Consider the following 20835-nt stretch of genomic DNA (forward strand, 5'->3'; position numbering starts at 1 on the left):
CCCGGGTGAAGACTCACTGGCCTCATCCTCCTTTTATGTGTCCTCCGCAATGGTCAAGCATAAAGGGTGGGTCACAAAAACACTCAGGCAAAAGAACGGCAGAGTGAGGCCGGGTGTGGTGGCTCATGCCAGTAATCCCAGCAGTTTGGCAGGCTGAGGCAGGTGGCTCACTTGAGGTCAGGAGTTCGAGACCAGCCTGGCCAACATGGTGAAACCCTGTCTCTACTAAAAATACAAAATTAGCTGGGCGTGGTGGCAGGCACCTGTAATCCCAGATACTCAGGGGGCTGAGGCAAGAGAATTGCTTAAACTTGGGAGGCAGAGGTTGCGGTGAGCCAAGATGGTGCCATTGCACTCCGGCCTGGGTGAGAGAGCAAGGTTCTGTCAAAAAAGGAAGGGGAGGGGAGGGGAGAGGAAAAAAGAAGGGGAGGGGAGGGGAGGAGAGGGGAGGGGAGGGAAGAAAGACAGAGCCGAGTAAAATGTGAGTACTACAGCGAGTAGCAAGCATTTCAGATGAGCCTCGGGCACTGGCTCGCTTGTAGCCCAGGTGGTGCAGAGGTGAAGCGAGGTTGAACCACGGGAACCGGCTAGGAGCACCCTCATTGGCTGCCTGACTTAGGGGGCGGGGTCAACTGGAGCCAGGTCTTTGACATCGGGGAAACAAATCGACATTTGGTCTTCCCTCCATCCAGACCAACTGCCCCTGGCTCTGTTCTCAAGTCAGCTCCCACCCACACCTTCAAGAACCAAGTCAATGCCACCACCTCCTCCATGAAGCCTCTGGATTCCCTCTTCCGGCTGTCAGAGCTCTGTTTTTCTTTGGTTTATCATTCCCTCTTCACAAGAGCTTTCCACAGACTAGGAGACCTACAGATCTGAATACACACACGACTCACTTTGTATCTCGGTGTCCAGCACTGCTTCTAGACTAAAGGTGATCGTCAATTTTAATTGAAAGGAAAAAATATAGGTGAATGCATATTGCCATACATTTTAATTTGGAGAGAGTTACTTGACAATAAGAAAGAAATAGCAGAGTGAAATGTGAGTACTACAGCAAGTAACAAGCATTTCAGATGAGACTTGGGCCCTGGCCCGCTTGTAGCCCAGGTGGTGCGGAGGTGAAGAGATGCTGAACCGTGGGAACTGACCAGGAGCACCCTGATTGGCTGCCTGACTTAGGGGGCGGGGTCAAATAACAAAAAATCATTTTGTTAGCTGAAAGCTAGTGTCTACCTATGCACTATGGTACACCAAAAATCATAAAGAAGAACATTAAAGTAACCTGTATCCTTGCAGCTCCAAGGTAATCACAGTTAGGCACTTGGAATATTGTTTTACAAAAGTTGGCTGCAATCGATTACATATAATTTTGAGTTCTGATTTTCCACTTCCTACTTCCCATGTCAGTGGAGGTCTTAGAAATGTGACTTTTTTTGGTTTTGTTTTTGTTTTTGAGACAGAATCTCACTCTGTCACCAGGCTGGAGTGCAGTGGTGCGAACTTGACTCACCGTAACCTCCGCCTCCTAGATTCAAGCAATTCTCCTGCCTCAGCCTCCTGAGTAGCTGGGACTACAGGAACACACCACCACGCCCAGCTACTTTTTGTATTTTTAGTAGAGATGGGGTTTCACCATGTTGGCCAGGACTGTCTTGATCTCCTGACCTCGTGATCCACCCGCCTTGGCCTCCCAAAGTGCTGGTATTACAGGCATGAGCCACCATGCTTGACTCAGAAATGTGATTTTAATGGCTGCATAATATTTCATCACAGGGACGTGATATAATTCACCCATTCCCCAACTCTGAACAATTTCAAGTGTTTCTGTACTATAACAAACACTGCTGCACACTTCCTTGTGTGTGAATCGTTGTTTGTATTTATTATTGCCACAGGTAGCCTGAGTGATCTATTTCTCCAGCTTGAAGTAAAAATTAATGTCACTTTTCCTTTGTTATTCATTATTTCTGCCTAACCATACCCTGCCATTACTACCAGCATCTCCCTGTGGGTGTCAAAAAGCACCCCAGAAGTTCACTCAAAGGAGTCAGTCAGGTGGAGAGAGGGAGAGAATGCGGAGCTGAAAGCATCCACTGGCACGATCCTGTGAGTTGCTGGTACACAGCGTAGTCCCTGCCCTTCGATGTCTGAACAGCTGGAAGCCTGTGTGCTGCAATATAGATGCCTGTGCCCCATCCCTTTGGGGGTCACACTGGGACCCACCTAAGTTCAGATCACAGTTATCTGTGTTCAAACTCATGTTATTCTCCATTAAAATCTGACTCCGGGCCGGGCGTGGTGGCTCACACCTGTAATCTCAACACTTTTAAAGTTCAAGGAGGGAGGATCATTTGAGCCCAGGAGCTTGAGACCAGCCTGGGCAATATAGTGAGACTCCATCTCTACAAAAAATTAAAAAATTAACTGGGCATGGTGGCTCATACCTGTAGTCCCAGCTACTTGGGAGGCTGAGGTGGGAGGATCACTTGAGCCCAGGAGGTTGAGGCTGCAGTGAGCTGTGATGGCACCACTGCACTCCAGCCTGGGGAATAAAGCAAGAGCCTGTCTCAAAAAAAAAAAAAAAATCTGCCTCCAGATATATACCCACTCCCTGGCCCTGGGGCTTCCAGTCCCACTGTGTCAAACCAAGTTTCCCCAGGAACACCCAGAGCAGATCCAGGCTTATTCCTTTGAGATTCCCTTTGGGTCCCTGGGATCTTTTTATGTGGAATTGACTTCAATCTATTTTTTTCTCATGATATAGCTGTAGCTATAAAATATAATTCAAATAGGTCTATACGAAGATTATAATATTTGAATTCTGACTGTTTCTTATTAATTTATTTGATTTGTGAAGTCTAATAATTAACATTTCAATTCTTTTCTTTCTATATGTTAATAGCTTTTACTTTTTTTTTTATTTACAGGATGATTGCAGTAAGCTTTTACTTTTTTTTTTTTAACATCTTTTTTTTTTTTTTTTTGAGATGAAGTCTCACTCTGTTGCCTAGGCTGGAATACAGTGGCATGATCTCGGTTCACTGCAACCTCTGCCTCCTGGGTTCAAGTGATTTTCCTGCCTCAGCCTCTTGAGTGGCTGGGATTACAGACATCCACCACCATGCCTGGCTAATTTTTGTATTTATAATAGAAATGGGGTTTCACCATGTTGGCCAGGCTGGTCTTGAACTCCTGACCTCAAGCGATCTGCCTACCTCAGCCTCCCAAAGTTCTGGGATTACAGGCATGAGCTACCATGCGGAGCCAGCTTTACTTTTTGATTTGATGTTTGGTTATGGAGGTGATGTGGTTTGGTTGTTTGTCTCCACCAAATCTCATGTTGAAATGTGATTCCCAGTGTTGGAGGTGGCACCTGGCAGGAGGTGTTTAGTTCATGGGGGTGGGTCCCTCATGAATGGCTTGGTTCCGCCCACATGGTAATAAGTTATCATGAGCTCTGATTGTTAGAACCTGGGAGCTTCCCCTTCTCCCTCTTGTTTCTTCTCTCTTCAGGTGACACACCTGTTCCCACTTCACCTTCTGCCATGATTGCAAACTTCCTGAGGCCTCACCAGAAGTAGATGCCCACACCATGCTTCTTGTACAGCTTGCAGAACCATGACCCAAATAAACCTCTTCTCTTTATCAATTACCCAGTGTCGGGTATTCCTTTATAGTAGCGAAAATGGACTAACACAGAAGGCCTGGAGGTTGGTGAATGTTATCCATTGATTATGAATTATATTAAATACCTTCTAGTAACAGAATGATCTTTGTCCTCTTCAATTCTTGTTTCCGCTTAAACTGTACTTTGGTTAATATTAATATTACTCATTCTACTTTCTTGTGTTTGCTCATTCTCTCAGACGTTCTGAAACAGTTTACTTGGATGAAGGGCTCCTTCCCTCTGTATCAAGATCTTCCTTTTCAAAGCTTTCAGCATGTGAGAAAAAATTAGGCCGGGCATGGTGGCTCACGCCTGTAATCCCAGCCCTTGGGGAGGCCAAGGAAGTCAGATCACCTGAAGTCAGGAGTTTGAGACCAAACGGACCAACATGGTGAAACTGCATCTCTACTAAAAATACAAAAAAGCTGGGCATAATGGTGGGTTCTTGTGATACCAGCTACTCAGGAGGTTGAGGTGAGAGGATCCCTTGAGCCTGGGAAGTGGAAGTTGCAGTGAGTGGAGATCGTGTTACTGCACTACTGCCTGGGCGACAGTAAGACTCAAAAAAAAAAAAAAGATTCTGTTTTTCAATTTGTCTTTTGTCTATCTTACACACTTTTGTCTCTGCTATTCCATGTATATTTTTATCTACTAATTTTCACCTTTGAATGTCCCTCTTTTGAAGATGGGTGAGTGGGGCTTTCGGTTTTGTAAGTGATACTTGCATTATGTTAGGATCCATCCTAAGATTTTCAGAAGGGTGTGTTTTGGGGAAGAGGTGTACATATTAATATTGCAAGCCAGAGGATGACTCTAGTGGACATTTGTTAGACTTTGTGGCTTCCCAGCATCTGGGCCCACTTCCAAACTTTGTAGAGTCCCCTAATTTATGGATGTTGTTGGGAAGACAGCTCACCTCCCACTATAGAAATATGTACACCAGGCCAGGCGCGGTGGCTCAAGCCTGTAATCCCAGCACTTTGGGAGGCCGAGATGGGTGGATCACGAGGTCAGGAGATCGAGACCATCCTGGCTAACACGGTGAAACCCCGTCTCTACTAAAAAATACAAAAAAAAAACTAGCCGGGCGAGATGGCGGGCGCCTGTAATCCCAGTTACTTGGGAGGCTGAGGCAGGAGAATGGCGTAAACCCCGGAGGCGGAGCTTGCAGTGAGCTGAGATCCGGCCACTGCACTCCAGCCCGGGCGACAGAGCAAGACCCCGTCTCAAAAAAAAAAAAAAAAAAAAAAAAAAAAAGAAATAAGTACACCAGAAACTTGCTTCTGAGTGTCTCTTTCAGCTAGAATGAGAACAAGTGACAGGCTCTCTGCCCATCAGATATACCTGCCCTGCATTTGATACAGAGAAGGGGAGACCAGGAGGAACTTGCTCTGGCAGTGGCAGCCATTGTAGGGACCTGGATTCCTGGAATGTGACAACAGTAATGCTAGGGGTAGTAGCGAATGTCTGTGAGAAGAACATCAGAAATGCAATCTGCAGCATCTAGTGCTTGGTGGCAGCAGCACTGGTGTCCTCACTAGCTGGCTTGGAGTCATGATTTGGGGCACTGTTAACAGATGCATTTTTTAATTGTTGTTGTTTCGTTTTTGTTTTTGTAGAAATGGGGTCTCACTATGTTGTCTAGGATGATATTGAACTCCTGGCCTCAAGCAATCCTCCTGTCTTTGCCTCCCAAAGTGCTGGGACTTCAGGCATGAGACACCACGCTCAGTCATAAGACTGGTTTTTTAGTTCTCCTGAGAAAAGAGTCAACAAAATATATTGCTAAAGGGTGGGTAGGGTGGGTGGGAAGGTAAGATTTTAAATTCTAAGGAATTGGCACACGTAATTGTGGAGGCTTGGCAGGTTCAAAATATGTAAGGTGGACCAGAAGGCTGTAGACCTAGCAAAGAGCTGGTGTTGCAGCTCGAGGCCAAAGGCAGTCGGCTGACTTTTTCTATTGTGGCCTTCAACTGATTAGATAAGGCCCACCCACACTATGGAGGCTAATCTGCTGTACTCAAATTCTATTGATTTAAATGTTAATCTCATCTTAAAAATACTCTCCAAAAAGAAAAATAAGAGAGAAAGAGAGAAAGCGAGAGGGAGAAAGAAAGAAAGAAAGAAAGAAAGAAAGAAAGAAAGAAAGAAAGAGAGAGAGAGAGAGAGAGAAAGAAAGAAAGAAAGAAAGAAAAGAAAAGAAAAGAAAAGAAAAGAAAAGAAAGGGGGCGAGGCGCAGTGGCTCACGCCTATCATCCCAGCACTTTGGGAGGCCGAGGCAGGTGGATCACGAGGTCAAGAGATCGAGACCATCCTGGCCAAAATGGTGAAACCCTGTTTCTACTAAAAATACAAAAAATTAGCTGGTCGTGGTGGCGTGCGCCTATAGTCCCAGCTACTTGGGAGGCTGAGGCAGCAAAATCGCTTGAACCTGGGAGGTGAAGGTTGCAGTGAGCCGAGATTGCGCCACTGCACTCCAGCCTAGTGACAGAGAGAGACTCCATCTAAAAAAAAGAAAGAAAGAAGAAAGAAAAAAGAAAGAAAGAAAGGAGGGAAGGAAGGAAGGAAGGAAGGAAGGAAGGAAGGAAGGAAGGAAGGAAGGAAGGAAGGAAGAGAGAAAGAAAGAGAGAGAGGTTGGGTGGGTAACTCACACCTGTAATTCCAGCACTTTGGGAGGCTGAGGCAGGTGGATCACGAGGTCAAGAGACCGAGACCATTCTGGCCAACAAGGTGAAACCCTGTCTCTGCTAAAAATACAAAAATTAGCTGGGCATGGTGGCGTGTGCCTGTAGTCCCAGCTACTTGGGAGGTTGAGGCAGTAGAATCTCTTGAACCCAGGAGGCGGAGGTTTTAGTGAGTCAAGATCGAACCACTGAACTCTAGCCTGATGACAGAGTGAAACTCTGTCTCAAAAAAAAAAAAAAAACAATGGGACAGGGAGAAGGTGATTGGATTTATACATTCTAGCCAAGCACGTAGTGATGGCTTTGCTCAATCCTGATTCTAAATACTCTGGTTCAGCCAGCTATGGTGAAGGGGAGGTGGTATAAACATGACTCCTGGGGCCCCACCACACTGTGCCTATGCAGATTAGGGAGCTCTAGACCAAGAAAAGGGTAAACCATGTGAGTTGGAGGGACATCCCAAAATATATCCATCCTAGGGGTCTAGAGCTCATAAATCACAGCATCCTGGGTTCTCCTGGAGAAAACCTCCCTTAGAATCAGACTACCCTTCATCTCAAACATTTTCTTTTTCCTTTTTTTTTTTTTTTTTTTTGAGACAGAGTCTTGCTTTATTGCCCAGGCTGGAGTGCAGTGGCATGATCTCAGTTCACTGCAACATCCACCTCCTGGGTTCAAGCAATTATTGTGCCTCACCCTCCCAAGTAGGTGGGACTACAGGCACATGCCACCATGCCTGGCTAATTTTTGTATTTTTAGTAGAGACAAGGTTTCACTGTGTTGGCCAGGCTGGTCTTGAACTCCTGACCTTAGGTGATCTGCCCACCTTGGCTTCCCAAAGTATTGGGTTATAGGCTTAAGCCACCGTGCCCGGCCCCAAATATTTTCATGAATTAAGCCCATATCAGTAATGTGCTTTTAACGTTTCCTCCTGTAAAATGGAAAACATGAAGCATCGCTAATCTCTCAAGATGGCCAGGCAGAGGAAAGCAAGGGCTGCACAGAAAACAAGGGACAGCCCCATATCTCAACAGAGGCAGTGATACTGCAAAGGATTTCATGACAGAATTTCCACATCTATGGGCACAACACCAGATCACAAGGTGAGGAGGTTTGTGGTTCCAAGGAATTTTGTCTGTGATTTATCTCTATCAGGATGGCTTCATTTCTAATTATCTTCAAGTTTTGATCCAAGAGTTTTATCTAAACCTTAGTTAATATTGTATGTCATCATTGTTTGGTCCAAAGGGGCCAAAATTAGGTGGGACAATTATGTTCTTCTTGTCCCTAATGAGGCTCTCAGGGAATCTGGTCCCAGTGGCCAAAGGAGGTTCCTGCAAATGCCTGCTCTGTGATTGCCCGAAACAGTTACTTACACAGAGGACTAAGGCCATGAGTCCCTATTCCTCACACACTCGGGACCCGCCTGTGTTTCCAAGACATTCCAACTCCCACAATAAGTAGAAGCATTGACCAGTTATGTAGAAGTGAGGAACAACTGATAGTGACAGCACCAACCTTCTCCAGGTAAGGTCGCAGAGGTGAAAAATTAAATATGTGTTGGCTCAGATGTGAAGTTCTTTTAGGAATCTTCTTTTCTACATCATCCAGATACAGGAAGTAAATAGTACAGTACAGAGAAATAAAGTATAGGAGTCCTGAATCCATCAGTTGTCACTTGAGATTAACCCAGTAATCATCAGTCGTTCCTCCAGTCTCTTTATGAGCTGCTAACTAGTTGGGTGGAGAACACATACTCGGGACTCAAACCATCTCCTTCTCTGGCTGCCTCACGCAGATGTATTTTATCAGTGAGCTTGCTGACATGGACAATTTCCTCCTGGCTGTGATGGCCTATGACCACTTTGTCGCTGTGTGCCACCCCTTGTATTACACAGCAAAGATGACCCATCAGCTTTGTGCCCTGCTGGTCACTGGATCACGGGTGGTTAACAGCTTGAATGCTCTGCTGCACACCCTGCTGATGGCTCGACTCTCATTCTGTGCAGACAACACCATCCCTCACGTCTTCCGTGACGTGACTCCCCTCCCGAAACTCTCCTGTTCAGACACACACCTCAATGAGGTGATGATTCTTACTGAGGCTGCCCTAGTCACGATCACCCCATATAATTCCCTAGTCATGATCACCCCATATAGGCTTCCTATATGCACATCGCCTGTGCCATCCTGAGGGTCCCATCCATGAAGGGAAGATGGAAAGCCTTCTCCACCTGTGGCTCCCACCTGGCTGTGGTTCTCCTCTTCTATGGCACCATCATATCTCTGTATTTCAGCCCTTCATCCTCCCACTCAGCTCAGAGAGATATAGCAGCTGCTGTGATGTTCACAGTAGTGAGTCCCATGCTGAACCCTTTTATCTATAGTTTGAGGAACAAGGACATAAAATGGGCTCTTGGCAAAGTGGTTGGCAGGAAGACATGCTCTTACAGATGGACGTCCTGTGGAATTATCTGTCATTTCCAGGCATAGCAGTCTTTGCCAACTCATTGAAATGTAGCAGTCTATCTGTCAAAGTGTCTTCAAGGAACTTAGAATAAATACATCCAGTAGATACTTATCAATGAACTCTGACTTAACTACAACCCTGCTCTCTTAAGTAGGTAATACATTTGTTTCTAATTATGATATTTAAAATACTTTTACATAAAAGTCAAACTATTCCTTTCCAAGTAATCATTTTGAAAGGCTCTATGTTGGCCAGGCATGGTGGCTCACACCTGTAATCCCAACACTTTTGGAGACAGCGACAGGCAGATCACCTGAGGTCAGGAGTTTGAGACCAGACTGGCCAACATGGTGAAACCCATCTGTACTAAAAATACAAAACTTAGCCAGGCGTGGTAGTGGGTGCCTGTAATCCCAGCTGCTTGGGAGGCTGAGGCAGGAGAATCACTTGAACTCGGGAGGTGGAGGTTGCAGTGAGCCGAGATCCGCCATTGCACTCCAGACAGAGCAAGACTCCATCTCCAAAAAAAAAAAAAAGGCTATATGTTACAAATATTTTTGCACTTTCCTGTTGTAAATGCTATTAGGCTCTACAGCACTGGTTTTCAATCGTAGCTGCATTTTAGTATCATGTGGGGCACTTTGAAAATATACACAGCACATCCTCCAACAATGTTTTGTTCAATGACTTTCTCTTTTTCTTTTTTTTTTTTTGAGACGGAGTCTCGCTCTGTCGCCGAGGCTGGAGTGCAGTGGCCGGATCTCAGCTCACTGCAAGCTGCGCCTCCCGGGTTCACGCCATTCTCCTACCTCAGCCTCCAGAGTAGCTGGGACTACAGGCGCCCGCCAACTCGCCCGGCAATTTATTTTTTTATTTTTTTATTTTTTAGTAGAGACGGGGTTTCACCGTATTAGCCAGGATGGTCTCGATCTCCTGACCTTGTGATCCGCCCGTCTTGGCCTCCCAAAGTGCTGGGATTACAGGCTTGAGCCACCACGCCCGGCCTCTTTTTATTTCAATAGTTTTTGGGAGGCAGGTCGTTTTGTGACACGGATAAGTTCTTCAGTGGCGATTTCTGAGACTTTGGTGCACCCATCACCTTAGCCGTGTACACAGCTAATATGTAGTCTTTTATCCCTCACCCCCATCCCGCCCTTCCTCCTGAGTCCCCCAGATCCAATACGCCTTTGCATCCTGATAGCTTAGCTTGCGTCGTTTGTAGTTTCGTATAAATTTTAGGTTTGTTTTTCTGTTTCTGTAAAGAATGTCATTGGTATTTCGATAGGGATTGTAGGGAATCTGTAGATTGCTTTAAGTAGTATGGACAATTTAACAATATTGGTTCTTCCAATCCATGAAGATAGAATATCTTTCAATTTTTGTGTGCCTTCTTCTATTTCTTTGATCAACATTTGATAGTTTTTAATTGTAGAGCTCTTTCACTTCTTTAATTAATTTAATTCCTGGGTAGTTAATTTTATTTGTAGTTATTGTAAATGGAATTACGTTCTTGATTTCTTTTTCAGATTGTTCGCTGTTGGCATAGAGAAATGATTCGGATTTTTGTGTGATTTTGTATCCTACAACTTTACTGAATTTGTCTATCAGTTCTAATAATTTTTTTGGTGAGGTCTTTAGGTTTTTCCAAATATAAGGTCATATCATCTGCAAACAAGGATACTTTGACTTCTTCCTTTCCAATTTGGATGCCCTCTATTTCTTTCTCTTCTCTGATCACTCCAGCTAGGACTTCCAGTACTATGTTGAATAACTATGGTGAAAGTGGGCACAGGTTCCAGATCTTAGAGGAAAGGCTTTTAGTCTTTCCTCATTCAGCATAATAAAAGCTGTGGGTCTAAGGGCCCTTTGGAGCTGAAAGTCACCCTGCTCTGGATCTCCTTTCAGATTGCTCGTTATGAAGAGTGAGCCTAGAAACCCTGCCTAAGGAAATCCGAGGTTCAATCTGGGTAAAGCCAATAGAGGTGAAAAATGGAGTCGCTAGAAGTTCTCTGTGGGCAAAAATGTTGTGCTGGGAAGGCTGAGGCTGTTCCTTTTGGCCATAATTCACACTCCTGGGCCTCACACGGATTCCGAAGAATACTTCATAATTTTCAGTGTCTCCTCCTCTAATTTGACTGCCTTACTTTATGGGGGTATATTTAACATAATGTGTGTCTTCGATTTCAAAGAAATAAATTTGCTATTCATTCTGTCCAGGATGCCTCACCTGTCTTCTTTCTGAGTAGCAAACTCTACGTAAATCTTCCAGATCCAAGTTAACGTCTCCTGCTCTCTGAAGCCTTTACTAATTCCCGTAGGCTGAGACAGCCATGTCTTCTCCTGGGTTCCCTCAGAACACTCTTATTTGAATTATTGTACATGCAAGACCACCCAGTTCGTTTATTGCTGCTGCTTCTCCTAACTTCTGCTTCATCCTCAAAGCCCTCTACCGATGTGAGATGCATAGGACTCAGACATACACTGTGCCCCTCAGATACAAAGCTTGGCTCCTGACAGAGATTACTTATGCAACCCACTTTTTTTTTTTTTTTTTTTTTTTTTTTTTTTTTTTTTTTTAGAAAGAATCTCATTCTCTAGCTCAGGCTGAAGTGCAGTGGTGCAATCTCAGCTAACTGCAACCTCCGCCTCCCAGATTCAAGCGATTCTCCTACCTCAGCCTCCTGAATAGCTGGGATTATGGGTGCCCGCCATCACACCCCACTAATTTTTTATATTTTTAGTACAGATGGGGTTTCACCATACTGGCCAGGCTGGTTTTGAACTCCTAACCTCAAGTGATCCGCCCACACTGGCTTCCCAAAGTGCTGGGATTACAGGTGTGAGCCACCACGTCCCGCAGCAACCCACTTATACTGAATGTGAATGAATGAACATCATCTTAACTTTCAATTTGACATCTTTAATCAGGCTAGAGGCTTAAAAATTATATTTTGGGAAAAACAATATAATATTTACATTCTAGAAAAGATTTCAAAAAATATAAGACAGAAAATTAAAGTAACATATTGAAACATTGTTAAAAATACTTTGGTAAAAATATTTTGGTTGAAAACAATTTTAACCAGAGTTGATTTCAGGTTATGTATACCATTTTGCATCCTGATTTTTCCACTTACCATTTCCCATGTTGTCAAATACCTTCAATTTTGATGTTTACAGTTGTGTGACATTTCATGATATGGATGTATTGTAATTTATTTGGCTTAATGCCCACCAACTTTGAGCAGATTCAATTCCCTTACACATGTAAATTACATTGCAGTGGACATCAGGCCCACACAACTTTGTTTGCATTCATTAACATTTCCACAGATAACCAGTAACATTTCAACCACAAGGGCAAGTATTGGGTCATATTCCCTTATCTAGTTATTTCCACCCAATTCCACTGGCCTTTATTATCAGAGAGTCTCACCTCTCCTGTCGTTGGCAAAAGATCCCAAAGCTCACTCATCCAATGGAGTCGGCCATGCCCAAGGTTCATGAATGCCACGTATTCACTTGAGGACTGTTCACATAGTACTTTTGCCCTTTTTAATCTTTTCTTTGCTTAAATTTGAGAGGAGAAAAGAAAACGATAAAGAACTGTCAATTCTACATAGGCACACAATCAAGATGAAATTACCTCCTTCACAAATGTCTTCATTTTAAAACTTTAAAAATTGAAGTATTCCAATATGCTTGAATGTGTTTGTAACTCACTTTTATTATTTAACATTTGCTGCTCAATTTTCCCTTCAGGGCTCTGGTTGCCTTTGCTGTCAGCAACCAAACTTCTTGCTGTCAGCTCGTTCTGGGATGGCTTCAGAGGCAGAGAGGGGACTCTCTGGAGATCATACCACTCCCAGGTAGACAACATTCAGTGACTGATCCCTGGGAGGTATAAAAGCCCTGACATTTCTGCCCAGCCCAGTACAACTCTGATGGCCCACTCATCTCCAGAGCTGTTCATGGCTGCCTCTGGGTTTCACTTTCTTCACTGCCCAATCCCCTTCTGGCTCCTACCTCCCACCCAAAGGCATTGATGGTCAGTAAACATCTCTACCCCAAGTTCCGCCTTAGCATGTGCTTCTGGAGAACCCAATGTGAGACAACGTTTTAATAACAGTAACAACAGCATGACAACAGTGAACAAGAACAGCTATGATGAAGGGCAGGCGAGCTCCAAAGTGGGGCATAGCCTGCGAGGGTTCTTGGCTTTGCCCAGGAAAGAATCCAAGGGCAAGCCAGAGGTAGAAGAAAACAGCTTTATTGAAGAAGCAGTGCTACAGCTCCCTGACTGCTTCTGCAGAGTGGGGCTACCCCTGAGGCAGAGAGCAGCAGCTTAGGGAGGTTTTGCAGTCACATTTGTACCCACTTTTAATTGCATGTAGATTAAGGGGTGGCTTATGCAGAAATTTCTAGGGAAGGGATAGTAACTTTTGGGTCATTGGGTTATTGCCATGGGAAGAGGCGGTAACTCTGGGATGTTGCCATGGCAATGGTAAATTGACATGGCACATTGGTAGGCGTGTCTGATTGAAAGCTGCCTCTGCAGGGACCCTGTTTTAGCTGGTACTCAATCTGGTACAGTGTACAAGACCCATCTCTAGAGTCAAGTCCCGCCTCCTACCTCAGCTACACCATGTTGCCTTACCAGAGATTAAAAGCCAGGGGCTAATCCATTTGCCGTATTACTAACCATTCTTTGAAAACATCACTCGGTATTTTATTTGAAGAGATAATTTTGCAAGATACAGTGAAGCTATCCAGTCATTTCACCTGATTTCTCTGTGTGATTCACATTGTTACTATTACTTTCTTTTTAAAACTTATGATGCCATCAGTTTCTTAAACACCATTCTCTGCTTGTTTCTTGTTTCCTTGCCCACCCCCCACTTTTTTTTTTGAGACAGAGTCTCACTCTGTCGCCCAGGGTGGAGTGCAATGTCACCATCTCAGCTCACTGCAACCTCTGCTTCTTGGGTTCATGTGATTCTCCTGCCTCAGCCTCCCAAGTAGATGGGATTACCGGCACCCACCACCATGCCTGGCTAATTTTTGTATTTTTAGTAGAGATGGGGTTTCACCATGTTGGCCAGGCTGGTCTTGAACTCCTGACCTCAGGTGATCCACCTGCCTCGGCCTCCCAAAGTGCTGGGATTACAGCCATGAGCCACCACGCCCAGCTGCCCCATTGGTTTTGTCACCTTCTCCTCTTCCATCATCCCCTATGTTCCTCCTGGGCTTAATCCTTGGACTTCTTTCTCACTCTATATTCTTCCCCTGGCCAATTACATCCACTTTCGTTTCTATAACTGAACCTGTATATACTGTTGACTTCTCAATCTGTATCTGCCAGACCTCCATTTGGCCTGTAGACCCATGATGTCCAGCTCTTGGGCTCCTCCAACTGAATGTCTTATATGACTTCACACTTAACATTTCTTAAATGGAACCCAGTATCTCCCCACTGCTACCATCAACACCACGACCCAAACTAACATGCACAGACACACCATATACTTCTTTTCTGCCTACACTGCCTATCTCAATTAATGGTACCACCATGTGGCCATCCTCTTACCCCCTCCCTTATCCCACATATTCAAACAGTCACTAATTACTCTGCATGCTACCTCCTTAACATCCTTCAAAATTATTTCTTACTGTAGTGGGTAGAATTGTATCCTCCCAAAATATATGTTCAAGTCCTAACTCCTAGTACCTATGAATGTGACCATATTTGGAATAGAGTCTTAGCAGATGTAATCAAGATGAGGTTATGCAGGATATGGTAGGCCTTACCCCAGTGACTGGTATTCCTATAAGAAGAGGGAAATGGCCAGGTTCAGTGGCTCACGCCTATAATCCAGGCACTTAGGGAGGCTGAGGCATGTGGATCAGGAGTTCGAGGTCAGGAGTTCGAGGCCAGCATGACCTACATGGTGAAATCCTGTCTCTACTAAAAAGACAAAAAATTAGCCAGGCGTGGTGGCACACGCCTGTAATCCCAGCTACTTGAGAGGCTGAGACAGAATTGCTTGAACCCTGGAGGCAGAGGTTGCAGTGAGTCAAGATAATGCCATTGCGCTCCAGCCTGAGCAATAAGAGTGAAACTACATCTCAGAAAAAAAAAAAAAAAAAAAAAAGAGAAAGAGAGAAATTTGAACACATAGAACCCCATGCAAAGACACAGAAGACACTCAGGGATAATGCCATGTGAAGATGATGGCAGAAACTGAAATGATGCATCTGCAAGACATGGAAAACCAAGAGTTGCTGACTGCCAAAAGAAGCTAGAAGAGAGGCATGGAACAGTCTTCGGAAGAAATAAATGCTGCCGACCTCTTGATTTTGGATTTCAAGCCTCCAGAACAATGAGATAATACATTTCTGTTGTTTTTAAAATCTAGTTTGTGGTACTTCATTACAGTGGCCATAGGAATACATCATCCTAATAGAATTGTTTGCCTTATCCTTCTCAATGCCTTGTACAGCCTTCGGCTGCTGTTGTTTGCATTCCTCTTAGGTCTTCTGCCATGAGCTTATAAAGCCTTTGGAAGCCTTAAAAGAAAGATCAGATCATTATTCACATTTGTGCATGTAAGTGCTACGTACTGGGTTTGGTTCAAGTAAAGTGTATAATGTTTCACGAAGAATGAACAAATAGAAGGAATCAGTACCCCGAGGATTTTTTTGTGTGTCTTTCTCCTTGTCTTCTCCCTATCTTGAAACTAAGCTGTATGCATGAGTGCAGGGGCCCAGTTTTATCACCTTGTTCCTGGGATGTTCTAGTTGCTATACGACTATTGTTTGCCTAAATAAATGACTACATGAAAACGAATATGATGTGGAAGTCACTAGAGAGAAAGATGGAAAGCTTCCTAAAGGAGATGATGGGCTTGGCTCAGTTCTCCCCCACCCACCTTGTACCAAAGTTGCCCAAGCCATATTAAAGCCTGAAGTGAAAGGAAAAATACATACCATCATACACATGTTTTTATGTATTTTTTTAAACAATTAGTTTTTCCAGAACACTTAAAAGAGTTAAAAAAAAAAAATGGAAAAACGATTGGATGAGGTGGCTTATGCCTGTAATCCCAGCACTTGGGGGCCCGAAGTGGGAGAATTGCTTGAACCCAGAAGTTCAAGACCAGTATGGGCAACATAAAATTTAAAAAGATAAAAAAATTGAAAAACCGAAAAAGTAGCTACATTAAAACTCAAACTACCGGGCCAGGTGCGGTGGCTCACGTCTGTAATCTCAGCACTTTGGGAGGCTGAGGTGGGGCGGATCACGAGGTCAGGAGATCCAGACCATCCTGGCTGACATGGTGAAACCCCATCTCTACTAAAAATCCAAAAAATTAGCCGGGTGTGGTGGCGGGCACCTGTAGTGCCAGCTACTTGGGAGGCTGAGGCAGGAGAATGGCGTGAACCCGGGAGGCGGAGCTTTCAGTGAGCTCAGATCGCGCCACTGCACTCCAGCTTGGGTGGCAGAGCGCGATTCCGTCAAAAACAAAAAACAAACAAAAAAAAAAAACAAAAAAAAAAACCAACTCAAACTATTTTAAGCTTCACTGATTTGTACCCAGACAGGATCTTGTTTTTTTCACTCAGGCTGGAGTGCAGTGGTGCAATCATGGCTCACTGCAGTCTCAACCTCTCCAGCTCAAGCCATCCTCCCGTTTCAGCCTCCCAAGTAGCTGGGAATAAAGGTGTGCCAGCACAGCCAGCTTTTTTTTTTTTTTTTTTAAATAGAGACAGGGTCTCGCTATGTTGGCCGGGCTGGTCTCGAATTTGTGGGCTCAAGCTATCCTCCTGTCTCAGCCTCCAAAAGTGCTGAGATTACAGGCGTGAGCCACCACGCCCGGCCTCAAACCAAAATATTTTAAAATACGGTCGCAGCTTTATAAGGAGGATACCCTCTGAGAAATGTGTTGCTCTTGGGCTGCAAACCCGAAGAGAGTGTTACTGTACCAGTCCGTGTAGGCAACTGCGACACAAACATTTGCGTATCTAAACATATGTAAACACAGAAAAGGTGGAGTGAAATTGCGGTATTATAATCTTAAGAGAACCATAGTCGTATATGCGGTTTGTTGTTGACCGAAACATCATTTGGGGGCCCACGACTGTATTACATTCCCAGCGCCAGTGGTAGCAAACATCAACAGTATTTTCAAAATCTAATTATTTGCTTACCTTGGTTTCAACTGAAAGAATTGCCAGAGTATTTGACAATGTCTTTTGACCAAATGAAGAGCTAAAATATAGCTTGTATCTTACTGGTCTTTGCATTAAGTTTGCTTTTTAAAAATATCGCATTAAAATATTTTTTTTTTTTTTTTTTGAGACGGAGTCTTGCTCTGTCACCCAGGCTGGAGTGCAGTGGCCGGATCTCAGCTCACTGCAAGCTCCGCCTCCCGGGTTTACGTCGTTCTCCTGCCTCAGCCTCCCGAGTAGCTGGGACTACAGGCGCCCGCCACCTCGCCCGGCTAGTTTTTTTGTATTTTTTAGTAGAGACGTGTTAGCCGGGATCGTCTCTCGATCTCCTGGCCTCGTGATCCGCCCGTCTCGGCCTCCCAAAGTGCTGAGATTACAGGCTTGAGCCACCGCGCCCGGCCTGCATTAAAATATTATTTATCTTCATTACTAAATTTTTTTGGCCCCAATAAGTTTTGCGCGTGCTTCAGTTTTGCCTGCGCGAAATCGGGAGTCTCCCAGACGCAAACGACCTCTCCCAGCAAGTGAACAGCCCCTGGCTAGTCCACCACGCGCAGGCGCAGGGCGGCAGGGACGAACCCGGAAGTCCCTCCCTGAGAAAGCGCCGCACAAGCCCTCGAACGGGACCAATCCGAGGCTGCGTCGTCCAGCTCTCCTTGCCCCGCCCCCTGCAGGTTTTTCTTTGCTTATCCAATAATAGAGGACTATTTTCTCCGCTGGCGCCCTCCTGTCCAATTACATCGAAGGGGGCGGGGCCTAAGCTCGGCGTCGTCTCTGTAAAGAAGTGCGGCGCCATATTTCGCCTGGAGTACTGCCGCCAGGAGTCAGCCGCTTGGGTCAGGGTTGTGCGTTGGCTCTGGTTTTTCTTTTTTTCTTTCTCGTTCTTTCTTTCGTTCTTTCTCTCTCTTTCTCTCTCTGTCTCTCTTTCTTTTCTTTCTTTCTTTCCTTTTTTTCTCTCTTGTGAGACGGAGTCTGGCTCTGTGGCCCAGGCTGGAGTGCGGTGGCGCAATCTCGGCTCACTGCAAACTCTGCCTCCCGGGTTCACGCCATTCTCCTGCCTCAGCCTCCCGAGTAGATGCGACTACAGCCTCCCGCCACCTCGCCCGGCTAGTTTTTTGTATTTTTAGTACAGACGGGGTTTCACCCTGTTAGCCAGGGTGGTCGCGACCTCCTGACCTCCTGATCCACCTGCCTCGGCCTCCCAAAGTGCTGGGATTACAAGCGTGAGCCACCACGCCCGGCCTAGTCTGGATATCTTAAAAAGGCGAGGTTGGCTGAGGAGCCAGCAGTGCAGAAATGGATGTAGGTGGGTCGGGTTCTCTTCTTCTCAACCTAAGCCCTTACTTAGGGCTTATAATAAGGTCTGAGGACAGGCATGGCTTGGGTGACTGTTAGAAATACGTAATCTGAGGCCTCCTGAATCAGAATCTTCATTTTGATAACATCCCTAGGTGATTTATGTGCGCGTTAACGTTTCAAAATGGCTGCCATACGCTTCCCAAGATTTTGTGTTTAGGAGACAGTGTTGACATCTGCATTTGGCTGTGCAGACGGTGGCCTATACTGCAAACCTAATGAAGACAATAAGACTTGAGACTTGTGAGTCACACTCTGGATCTTTAATGACCTCTTAGACATCACTGGTCACCTAATCAGGATGATAAAACGAAAGTTGTGATGTGGGGTGCTATAGGTAGAAAACCTACGGTGAACATGGGTGCTTGAGAATGTGCAGAAGCACCCAGGAAAGGTGTAAAAAGAGGTGTTCGGTCAACCTGAGGTGGAAAGAAAAGGCGGAATGTGTATTAGGGATGCATGGGTTTATTCACCAACTTGGCATCCCACAGACATTGTCTCTAACCAAGGAACCCAACTTATAGTAAAAGTGACGTGGTAGTCAGTTTCCAAGATGACTCTCAATGATGCTAGCCTTGTGTAATCCCTTCCTACATTGAATTCGTCTGATAGACTCAGCAATAGTGGATATAAGAAATGATGTATGACATCTGGAGCTGGGTGGTACAAGATACTGTAACTTCCATCTTGCTCTCTTGAAGCACTTGCTCTGGGGGAAACAAACTATGTGTGAGAACATGTCTCATTAGCTCTATGGAGAGGTCCATGTGAGAAACGGAGGCTTCCTGCTGACAATAATGTGAAGGAGCCATCCTGGAATCCCATCCTTCAGCCTCAGGCCTTCAGATGACTGAGCTGCTGCTGAAAACTTAACTGCAATTTCATGAGAAACTGTGTTCCAGAACCATTCAGCTAAACAACGGCCAGATTCAGGACTCACAATATCTGCGTGAGAGAAATGTTTACTGTTTGAAATTGCTAAATTTTAGAATACTTTGTTATGCAACAATAGGTAATTAACACAAGGGGTCCGACTGGTGTGCGCGGGATTCATGGGTATTGTACACCATCAACACAAGCAGCTGACGTTATGGCATAGTGAGATGGTTTTTTAAACACTCAGTTTTGGCATCATTTGAAGCTACCCTATAAGTTTTGGGTGCTGTTTTACGGTTATTGTAAGATTCATACCAGTGGACAATATAGGCGGAACTTTTTCTCAGCCAGGAATTTATAGAGCAAGGAAACGAGGGGTACAAGTGGACATGTCTTCTTGTAATACCTAGTGATTTACTTGCAGAATTTTGTTTCTTATCCTGGAAACACCGGACTTTGTAGAGACTTCTTGCTGGCCAATTTGGGCTCCATTTGTTACTGAATAAACCACCAAAAAGGGGATTCTAACATTGTTATGGCTTTGACTATCAACAGAACATAGTTCTGCAGCTTCACAGGGGTAGCAAAGAGGATTATGGATAGAAAAATCTCAGAGAATTCTGGAGTTGACATGTTCATTGATAACATGAAAAACTGGAACAATCTTAAACATTATAAGCAGGACTATAAGGAGGCCAAATCTCTCAGACATGAAAGTTTTGGGTGATTACGTCAGATTAAAAAACAACCTGGAACAGCTGAGACATTGGCTAAAGACAAGGAAAAGGAATTAGCTTGTGGACGAGAATAATTATTAATATCAACTAAGGGTTTGTGGCTACCTGCAGAAATAAAGATTACAGTATTTGTTCATATTTTCCTCCTTTTTATCCTTTCTGTTTTCTCCATATTTTATATACACAGGATGTGTAGTTCTTGGTTAGCTTTCAAGCTGGATTCAGAAGTTTCAGAATGTCAGGATGGGATCACGATTGGAGTAGAGGGGATTCTGTTATGGACCTTGATGGAGTAACTGATGGGACTTTGCATTGTTTCCTATTGTGGGAAATATAGCTGCACTATGTTAGGCCAGATTGTTTCTTCGGGGTAAATTGGTAAGAGGGTTATGTATTCATATGCAACTGAAGGGATGGATTTTAGTGAGCATTTATCATGTTTTTGGCTTCTGAATTTCTGCAACTCCTTCCAAAGCTTAGGTAATCTGTTGCCTCATAACTATGGGGAAAATAACTTACTTCCTATAAAACAGGAAATCCAGAATAACTGATTTCCCAGTCTCTCTTGCCCCAAAGATGTGGGCATGTGACTGCCCATCAGATACCCCTGACTCAGCCTTTGGCACAAGGAAGAAGAGACCAAGAGGAACCTTTTCTGGCAGTGGTAGCCATTGCAGCAAGATAGATTCCTGGGGCAGCAGTGGCAGCAGTGCTACTAGTGTCACCTCATGGCCAGTGATGACTGTGTCAAAACTATGAACGGCAACATTTATGCTTGGAGGCAGCAGCTGCATTGGTATTATTTTTTCACTA

The 20835-nt window shown here is 44.6% G+C and overlaps 1 protein-coding gene and 2 long non-coding RNA genes across 3 annotated transcripts; 2 read left to right on the plus strand and 1 right to left on the minus strand.

Annotated features, from left to right (window-relative positions):
- The first annotated feature begins 7433 nt into the window (after window positions 1–7433).
- Window positions 7434–8847, plus strand: LOC100425818 (putative olfactory receptor 1F2). The gene is given in 3 exon segments (XM_028841496.2): window positions 7434–7457; window positions 8093–8497; window positions 8500–8847. Coding segments are annotated over 3 exon segments (777 nt in total).
- A 2876-nt stretch (window positions 8848–11723) lies between these two features.
- On the minus strand, window positions 11724–17612 carry LOC144337852 (uncharacterized). Its single transcript, XR_013411453.1, has 3 exons — window positions 17033–17612; window positions 14633–14789; window positions 11724–12394 (listed from the first exon to the last, which is right to left on the minus strand). It is a non-coding gene; the product is annotated as an uncharacterized LOC144337852 (long non-coding RNA).
- Window positions 17613–17847: 235 nt separating this feature from the next.
- Window positions 17848–20158, plus strand: LOC106994925 (uncharacterized). The gene is made up of 2 exons (XR_013411510.1): window positions 17848–18359; window positions 18505–20158. It is a non-coding gene; the product is annotated as an uncharacterized LOC106994925 (long non-coding RNA).
- The last annotated feature ends 677 nt before the right edge of the window (window positions 20159–20835 follow it).

The sequence above is a fragment of the Macaca mulatta genome, chromosome 20 (genome assembly GCF_049350105.2).
Source record: "Macaca mulatta isolate MMU2019108-1 chromosome 20, T2T-MMU8v2.0, whole genome shotgun sequence".
NCBI lineage: Eukaryota > Metazoa > Chordata > Mammalia > Primates > Cercopithecidae > Macaca > Macaca mulatta.